At 48.8% G+C, this 9789-nt stretch overlaps 3 protein-coding genes across 3 annotated transcripts; 2 read left to right on the forward strand and 1 right to left on the reverse strand.

The window, feature by feature from the left end:
- Window positions 1-987: 987 nt before the first annotated feature.
- MAM_08056 (uncharacterized protein) lies at window positions 988-1906 on the reverse strand (the record flags this gene model as incomplete). The annotated part of the gene is made up of 3 exons (XM_040826854.1): window positions 988-1347; window positions 1404-1770; window positions 1851-1906. The coding sequence occupies 3 exons, from the start codon at window positions 1904-1906 to the stop codon at window positions 988-990; spliced, it is 783 nt and encodes a 260-aa protein (XP_040675113.1).
- An 880-nt stretch (window positions 1907-2786) lies between these two features.
- Window positions 2787-4726, forward strand: MAM_08057 (uncharacterized protein; the record flags this gene model as incomplete). Its single annotated transcript, XM_040826855.1, has 3 exons — window positions 2787-3038; window positions 3091-4025; window positions 4081-4726. The coding sequence occupies 3 exons, from the start codon at window positions 2787-2789 to the stop codon at window positions 4724-4726; spliced, it is 1833 nt and encodes a 610-aa protein (XP_040675114.1).
- Window positions 4727-5147: 421 nt separating this feature from the next.
- Window positions 5148-6374, forward strand: MAM_08058 (Glucose receptor Git3; the record flags this gene model as incomplete). The annotated part of the gene is made up of 3 exons (XM_040826856.1): window positions 5148-5304; window positions 5361-5624; window positions 5677-6374. 3 exons carry the CDS (start codon window positions 5148-5150, stop codon window positions 6372-6374), a joined length of 1119 nt encoding a protein of 372 aa, XP_040675115.1.
- Window positions 6375-9789: the final 3415 nt, after the last annotated feature.

Genomic DNA, 9789 nt, shown 5'->3' on the forward strand with positions numbered 1-9789 from the left:
AACCCTAACCCTAACCCTAACCCTAACCCTAACCCTAACCCTTCGTGGTCATTGCCTTTTTTAGGAATGCCATTGGCGTCATTGGCGCATTCGCCGTCAACCCGTGGCGCGAGGGCATGACGGTCACGGGCATGTTTGTTCTCGCCGCGGGCGTGGGCCTGCTCGTCCATTTGCTGGCGATTCCCATGGCAATCTGGGGCAAGCGACTGAGGGCTGCCAATGCTGAGCGGTATTACCACTTGGCGCAGACGACCTATTGAAGGGCCTACTTGGAGCAGCTCGGAGCGCCGTCTCTTTCAGTTGGCCATGCGGCACGTCGTCTCTCTTAGGCCGGCGCGCCAACCCTAACCCTTGGGCCTGCCCAACGGAACGGGGGCCGGGGTGTACAGCCAACAGGCCGAGTAGCAGTAGTAAATAATTGTGCCCGCCCCACTTTATGTGGTTCGGCTAGCAAAAGCCCTCACCACCAAAGGTGGTGCTCGACAGCAAGGCGGGCCGGACACCAAGGCGGGCCAATTTTCAACCTAATAACGCTATTAACCTCTTCGCCTATAATGTACACCCTTCTCGTCCCAAATTTCTAGTAGATCTAGTACAGAATCCAGACGCCATTTACGTGCCTTTTTAGCTGCTTCAAAAAACGTCCTCTTGGCGTGGTTGTGGCGCCTTTTGTCGGCATGCTCTTTATGCTTGCTGTTCGCCTGATGAACTCGAGAAAGGTCTTTGCAAAGGCGTGATTGGAAGGAGAAACGGCGAATGGTTGACGCGACAGGTATGCATTTGTTGGCGGTGACGGGAGGGGAGCCATATGAAGAGGTGCATTATCTGTTGACTGTTTTTCTAGACCGGGAAATAAAAATAGGACATGTATAGAAAACCAGATATTACAGCCCTTTTTAAAAAAAAAATCAAAAAAATCAAAGGTCGTCACTCATTCATTGGAAGCTTCAACGAAAAAAAAAACCCCGGATGTAATTACGCAGCTCATTAAAGATCCACCTGATCAATCGCCGGCCACCATTGAGACCAGGCCCCCTGCTCGTCGAGGTTATTGCTGACTTCCGCGAAAAGCTGGTTCAACAAGGTATTAGTGTCGAGCTCGTGCTCGTGCTCGTGCTCGTGCTCGTGCCCTTGAACCGGCCAAGTCGCCTGCGCCGAGGGCCGCTCCGCGCCCCGAATCTCCCGAGTATGCGCGTCGGATCTATCCACGACACGGAACTCGTGGACAGACTGGTGTAGAGTATCAAAGTCTGCTCGTGTGCGCCCCTGGTATCGTGTCCGGTCCTCGGTTGCTCGCTCGTAGAGCACGGATGCATGGTGTATCGTTTTGATCTTGCGCGTGCCGCCCTCTCAATGTTAGCGCAACGGTGGCCACGGTCGTGTCATGCTTGCGGGCGGCTTACCCATCCGTCGGCGATTTTCCAGACAAGTCGAAACTTTTCCAGGTAGTCGAGACACATTTTGAGACAGTCGCTTGCTCGCGGGCTGCGGCCCAGGTTCATTCGGGGGTATTTCGCCACGTAGAGGTTGAGGTAGCCGGCTGAGAATGCGCAGAACCCGGCAAAGGGCGTCATGAGATGCACGCCACACTCGGAGGCCTCGTGTAGAATGGCGGCGATGTGCTCTGCCGCGCCGAAGAGGAGTCGGGAGCTGTCGTCCCACCAGCCCTCGGGGGCGGGCGCCCCCAGCATGGGCTGGTCGACTGGACCCCGTGGCTCCGACTCCGGGGTCGGCAGGAAGGGGAAGTACTCGCGGTGAAGCATGAGGGTGCTGACAAGGCGTAAGCAGGGGCGGCGGCGGCAAGTTGGGAGCCCCGTCGACCGCTACCGCTGTGGGAAGGGGATTCTTACCTCACGTAGTACAGGAGATTGAGGTAGACGAACGTCTCGCCGAAGCCGAGCGTCATGTGGACGGCCACCGAGTTGCTGGGGTAATGGAGCTTCCGAGCATCTTTTCCAAGGCAGCGTCGGTGCGTCGTGCACATTCCCATTCAGCCCCCCTTGGTGGGGCTCCTTGGAGGCTCCGGCTGGGTTCACGGGCCCCTCGCCACCCCTGCAGGCGACTGCGTAGCGACGCATCGCGTGTCCTAGCGGTGCAACGCGGGCGGGGGAGGGGCGAAATTGGACCAACTACTGCGTGGACGACTTCGTCTCTAGCGGGGCCGTTGGCTCCGGGTGGTCGTCCCAGAATCTTCTGGTGTTGTCCTCGGGAACAAGCTGTGCTGTATGCACGATGCACATGTGGCCAGCTTGCTGCATCCCCCAGCACCGGGCCGCAACATGCAGCGGTATCTAAATTAAGGAGCACAATACAAGGCCCAATGCAAGTGCATGCGCAATACGAGACTTGCGACCTGGCAGCGGGAAGTTTCAGGTTGGAGAAGAGCCGACTCTGCCTGACATGGATGGAGAACAGATGAAAACATGGGAAATACTGCGTACTTCACGACTGAGACCTTTTCACCGGCCGTAGGGCTGTGTAGATGACGGCAATTGACTGATGACGGCAATTGACTGCCTCCTTGTGTTGTTGGCTCACCGACAGCGAGACGGTGCATAAGGCTTCCCGACTTGCGGCATTCTAGCCTTGTTCTTTTACCAAGAAGCGGCGATCCTCACCAGGAATGGCGGGTTTCGCTCGCGCAGTTCCCGGGCACGTTGTTGACGTTGGCGTCGGTGTTGCTGACAACCGAGAGACCCGAGAGGGCTTTATCTAGCCAGGCGTGCCGCGCAGTTCGGGCTGGAACGAAAATTCCAATGCTACATTGAGGATACGGTTCGGCTGCCATGTTTTCGTCGCTGGGACACATGGTGCTGTTCGTCGCCGGGACTCTGGCCGAGTTGCAAGTCCATGATGCGGCTACCTTTCAACCCGACTACGTGCTGCAGGCGAGCCTCGTTCCCCTCGAGGTAAACTGCAACACGAGACCTTCCGTCGCATTGAACGGTACCAGCCCGGGTCCGACTCTCTTCCTAACCGAGGGAAAGACGACCTGGATTCGAGTCTACAATGGGATCCCAGACCAAAATCTGACCGTTGTCAGTCGCAGTCCAAATCCTTCATACACCATCGAGACTGACCGAGTAGCAGCACTGGCATGGTCTCAGCCAAAGAACGGCACCATTCTCTGACGGGACACCCTTTGTCACTCAGTGGCCCATTCCGCCGAACCACTTCTTCGACTACGAGATTAACCCAGAGCACGGTGATGCTGGGACATACTTTTATCACTCGCACGTCGGGTTTCAACAAGTCACGGCTCACGGCGCTTTGATCGTGCGAGACGCCCTGGAGCCAGCTTACAACTACGACGAGGATTTGGTCATGACGGTGGCCGACTACTATGCAAAGGACGACGAGACCATTGTGTCTGGTCTTCGCGCCGATCCTTTCGTGTGGTCCGGTGAACCAGAAGCAATCTCCATCCAAGGTCACACGGGCACCGCCAATTTCGACAGAGACCCATCTTGTACGCCGTACATCATCGATGTTGAGCCCGGAAAGACCTATCGTCTTCGCGTTATAGGAGCTACGGTCCTCTCCCTTGTCAAGATTGGCATCGAACATCACCCGAGCCTGGAAGTGATAGAAGCAGACGGCGCCTACACACAACCCGTCGTCGTGGATCACATCCAGGTTGCATCTGGCCAGCGATTTAGCTATTTGCTGCGCACATTATCACGCCATGACATTCGCAAAGCGAAAAAGACGCAGTTTTGGATTCGATACGAAAGCCGCGATCGACCCAAAGAAGTCTCGGGCTTTGCTTTGCTACGCTATCGCATGTCCAAATGTCCTCCGCCAAAGAAGAGCTTGCCACTTTCGTTGCCGCCTACCTCGCCCGTCACCCTACCACGTCGAACAAGCGACTATCTGGAATATCAGCTCCAACCCAGGCCGGGACCGTCAGCATCCGAGTTCCCTCGGCTTTCCGAGGTGACGAGGACGGTCCGCATCCAAGTCAACCAGAAGTTGACGACTGGCCGTTTCAGGGACGGTAAGCTCGATGGAAGCCTAGTGTGGGAGTAAGTTACTTGCCATTTACCCGGGTCTTCACCCGTACTGATTGGCGTGCAACAGACAGAATGGCTTGTCGTGGAAAGAAAATGCGCAAGCTTCGACCAACGCGATGCCCTACCTTATCCAAGAGTATCGGGGCGGCCACGCCACAAACTACACGCGCGCATTGGCGCACGGTGGCTTTGATCCCGTCACCAAAGTATTTCCGGCAAAGGTTGGCGAAGTCGTGGACATTGTGTGGGAAAACAACGGGGGAGTCACGGGTAATTTTGACTTCCACCCGATGCATCTGCATGGACAGCATGCCTATGACCTGGGCTCTGGACCGGGGACCTACAACGCTGTCGAGAACGAAAAGCGCTTCCTCTCCTTTACACCAGCTCCGCGTGACACCACCGTCCTGTACAGATATGGGGACAAGGGTCTCCCTCACACGACTTCGGGCTGGAGGGCATGGAGGATTCCGATAACACCAAGGAACATTGGGGTGTGGATGATGCATTGCCATATTGCCCAACACGCAATCATGGGCATGAACACCGTCTGGGCATTCGGGGACAGGGCTTCCATTTTGAACAAGTTCCCTGCTCCGCCGTTCTCGGCAGGTTACCTTGACTTTGGAGGCAGCGCCTATGGCAACAAGACCTGGGACCCCTTGGTAAACCACTATTTCGCCGCAGATAACTCTTTGCCTTCCAGGACTTAGCAGCGACCCACGTACGTGCCTTCTGGCGAACGGGTCAGACGTTTTAATTTCAAACCTTCTCCATGAGCCTCTCCAACTGTATCTAGCTACTGCAGGTGTGCAAGTAATGACTAGCCTCAGCGATCAAGATTTCCTCCCATGGTCCACACACGATACACCCCCGGCGTGAAGATCACCGGATTCGACGCCACAAATCAACTAGGCCCAGACGCAACAAGTAGTAAGGGGGTAACAATGCCCACGCTACCTACCTGTAGAGACGCGACCATAGCTCGACTAAACATGTGACCATGCGCAAGCCCGACTCGCAAAGTCCCTGGCTTATATCCGCCGTCGTCCAGGGTCATGGAGCGGCCTGTATAGAAAATATAGATCCTTCATCCTTCTTCAAAGTGGCTACTTTTGCACAAAAGCAAAAGCCATGACTACCTCACACGTTGACAGAGTCATCGCCATTCCTACCCTCGTGGGCTCGATCTGTTCTTTTGTATCTTGTGGGGTGGTCCTCGCACTACATGTTGCCTTGCCGCCGGGACGCCACTTTCGCCATGCTCTCATTGTCAACCTACTTGTTGCGGGTAAGCCACACTGGGGGTCTTCTGCTCAGGCGATTTAGCTAACCTCTCATGAGTAGACTTTATCAACAGCTGCAATAACACGATATCTGGCATCATCATAATCGCAAAAGGCTCCAAGCCCCCAACCGCACCAGCGGATGCCAATTGCGTCGCGAATGCGTGGATAGGCCAGTTTTCTGTCCAGGCAGTGGATTTTAATATCCTGATTATATCCATCATTGTCTTTTGTACGGTTTTCCGCAGTCGGCGCGATTTTCTACCGACACGATGGCAGGTTGGGTTGGTTTGCGCGTCGGCTTGGGTCCCCGGATTGGTTACGAGTAAGCACATTCTTCCTGGATACCGCAAGAAGTAGCTGACCAACTCTTAAAGGCAACGTCGCCCTCGGACTTGACGCGTACGGATACGTTGGCGGGAACTGGTGCTGGATTAAACCCAGCAAGCTCGGCTTGCGTTACGCTCTTACTCATGGCTGGCGCATAGCCATATTTATTGCTACCATTACTCTCTACACCTGCATCTACATACGGCTCAAAAGAGTCTTCAACAGGGTCATACTAACGAGACCCACGACATCGACACGACATCGGAGCCAGCTTACGGCCACCATAGATCACCAGGCGCAAGACACGCAGGAAATCCTAGCCTCGGACTCTTTCACTGAGTCGTATGATCTCGATAGCTATTCAAACCACAGCCTTGTCCCGCAAGGTCCCAGCGACGATATGGCGACAATGACTAGATCCTCCCGGAATCCTGGGCCCAAGCCATACTGGCCAGTCCAAGATCCCCCGGCTAATCCGCCGACTCCTGCGACAACTACCAGGTTTTCCTCGATGCCGGTACCGCCAGATATCAGGAAGATAGTATTTCTGAATGGATATCCAATTGTGTACATTATTCTATGGATTCCCGGCATCGCTAACCGCATCGCCGAATCGCGAGGAGGGTCTCCGAGGTGGCTGACGGCGCTTCAAGCATCAACGCAGTTCGTTGGGCTTGCTAATGCATTGACGTATGGATTTGGGGACCAAATGCGGCGGAAAATCTGGCCCAGGAACACAGTCTAATGGTGATGTACACCTCCACACCGTTCGGCTATCAAGCTTGCCGCAGGCAACAAGGGGAGGGCTTTTAACTCTTTTCCGGCCGTTTCCCTTCATAGTGCCTCATCAGTACATTATTATCGGAACGCAACTTTGTACAGAAGGCGGTCAGATCCAGCACTTTTCCGTTGGCTAGCGTTGCACGGGTTTCTATCTTCCATTATCGGACAATTTCTTCGCACCTACTTTAATACTATTATATTGTGTATACTACTACTATTCCTTCCGTACGCGCCGGATGTATAGGTGCTGTGTTGGAAGCAATTATCTGTCTACCGCAAGTCTTTACAAGAGACCAGGCCGGCTTCACTAGTCTACTTCATCTGGCCAGATATGTGGGAATCTGTATTAATATAACTATCCGCAAAATTGCAAAAACTAAGCCCCCGAGTCCGGCATGGCATACCGACCCGTTTTAGAGTAGACTTGCTTAACCTAGTCTACTAGCAGTAACCCTATGGATATTGATTAGCCTAGACTGTCTCGACAAGTTTTTGTCACCACAAGGACTATGAAGTTCACTCTCCTCTTGGAATTATCGACTCAACCAACGCTTATATTCTCGTCGTACTGCTTCAGACTCTCACACAACCTTGTGCTAATTACAATATTCTTGCATTGATAATTACCTCTCACACTAGTTTGCGAAATGTCTGCACACAAAACAACGTGCGTTGCAGGGACACTTCATCATCGCGACAGCATCTCTACTTTGTTTAATGTGAGTTACAAATCGGACTAGGTCTGGCGCGGATGTCCGAGGCCTGGCAGAGCCGGGTCTACAGCTTCCGGTGTAGCCCCTGACAAACGACTACTGCCCTACAAGGATTGGACACTGCCATTCAGCTTGCAAAGGCAGTGAGAAGCTAAAAGAGAAGGAACTAGCAAAACAAATATCATCAAGCATCTTGTTGCTTTGCTGGTACCGTAACATGACGTCTGCTCTACTTGACCGTAGAAGCACTAGATATTACAACCGCAAAGATATTTCCTTTTCCCAATTAGCGAAGTAGTTGTGAGCCTTCGCGTTGTTCGAGAGGCTATTAGTCTACCTCATAAGGGTCTTACCTGCCACAAATTCCTAATATTACTTGGCGATCTTTCCACTTTACTGTAAGCCTAGCGATAGACATCAGTACGCGATTGGCCATCGAACTAACCCTGCAAATTGTGGGTTGGTTGATAGCGTGGCGAGATCCGACTTGGACCGATCCGCATCACTTCTAGTTGGTCGTTCTGTACATTGGTCCGTCCACGCTTCAAATTCTCAATGAGCCCTTTACCCCGCTTGCAGATCTCAGATTCGTTTAGTTGCGTATGGTCGATCCGCCGCAGGGACAGTACTACCTAGTTGAATCCCGTGGATACGCGCGGAACTTGTACAGTGCCAGATTAAACAACTAAGCGTGGCTTGTTCAATACGTGCTCGTTTGCCCTAACGGTCGGAGGTTAAAAGGGTCCGGCACACTACTTGTATGACTGCAGCTGGCACCCGCGACGCACACTACGTCTAGTCTATGACAGGATAACTGTATTAATGTGTTAACGGTAGCTGACTACTATAGAGCTTGTAGTGCTTCTTCCCTGCAATGTAATTTATTTACTAGTTTGTTACACATTTCTGGCCGAATAACTGCCTTAACCTTGCCTAGAGTTACAAGGTTGCCTGCCTTGATATAACCCTAGGCTGAGGCGAGGCGGAACGTTGAACTAGATTTTGTTGTTGATGCTAGATTCGCGTATTGAAATCGTGTTACCCGGAGAAAAGGCCTCAACTACATGACGAGCTGCAATGCACAAAGGTTGCAGTTATCACGACGCCCTCATAGGCTACTATTAGACTGGGGCACTAAGGCACTAAGGCAACAAGGCATAAAGAGGCATGACCTCTTTATTGCCTACTTAAGTTATACACATAAGTAGTATTATATATATAAATCTTTTATTAGTTTAGTCTTTTAGGTTAAGGAACTAAGGACCTTTAAGACTCTATAGGATTATATGTACTTTTTTTTATCCTACATAGCTGATTAATACGTACAGTTCTAACAGAAGTAGCGTGAAGGCGAACTAACATTTATAGTCTTAGTTGTATTAAATACAACACTATGCAGCTAGGCATCTTAATATTCTTGAGGCTTTACACCCACTAGAACCCCCCCTCTCGATCTGCATGCAGTAATTCTCTGTAATTCAGACTAGTCGTATTATCTGGGGCTAGTATAGCCTTTAGTAAAGGCAGCGGTAATTAATGTTGTGCTGCTTGAATATGTCTGTGCCCACTCCTTCTTATGATTTAATATACTAGGCTGTAGGCGGGCTGCCTTATCACAAGGCCTTGGGTATTAGGCTCTCACAAACGTCTTGTATAAATACAAGCTCTTTAGTTATCTAGGTACTTAAAAAACTAAGCATTCTGTCCCTAAATACTGTTATTACAATTAAATTAAGTTAATACTTTAAGCTACAGCTCTATAATAGACTTAAGCTGTAGGCTTAAGTAGGTATAAAGCACTATATTAGTGCCTTATTAAATATACTTTAAATATATATTAAACTTATATATATATATAATAAGTAGAAAAAAGAGAATAAAGAGCTTCTTTTTTTCCTCTTTTCTCTTCTTAAGTTTATAGTTAATACTAGTAATACTTATATATAGTTACTTATAAAGCTAGTTTATAATATACTATAAACTTTATTTTATTATAATAAATAAATACTTTTTAAACTTTATAAAGAGTAACTTACTATTAGCTAGTAAAGTAATACTATTAAGTACTTAAGCTAAAGTAGCTACTCTCTAGAAAACTATTAATAACTAGATATAACTAATTTATAAATTAATATAGTAGTATATTATATTCTCTAGATTATCACTTACTATACTAAATAATTGCTTTTTACTATAAAGTTAAAGTATTTATAAACTATAACTTAACTATATTTCTTAACTACTTAGCTACTATATACTTTAATCTTTATTAATAAGAAATAGCTCTTATTAAATTAAACTAAATATAGTAATACTTAAATAAAATATTTATAGACTTCTTTATTTAGTTTAAGAATAAAATAGTATTAATAGAAAGTATAAACTAAACTAATATAATTAAGTTAATATAATATACTTAAGCTATAAGCTTAAGTAGGTATAAGGCACTATATTAGTACTTTATTAGGTACGCTTTAAATATATATTAAACTTATATATATATAATAAGAGGAAAAGAGAGAATAGAAAGCTTCTTCTTTCTCTCTTTTCTCTTCTTAAGTTTATAGTTAATACTAGTAATACTTATATATAGTAGCTTATAAAGCTAGTTCTTAATATACTATAAACTTTATTTTACTATAATAAATAAATACTTTTTAAACT

Source organism: Metarhizium album (genome assembly GCF_000804445.1).
Source record: "Metarhizium album ARSEF 1941 chromosome Unknown scaffold_42, whole genome shotgun sequence".
Taxonomy (NCBI): domain Eukaryota; kingdom Fungi; phylum Ascomycota; class Sordariomycetes; order Hypocreales; family Clavicipitaceae; genus Metarhizium; species Metarhizium album.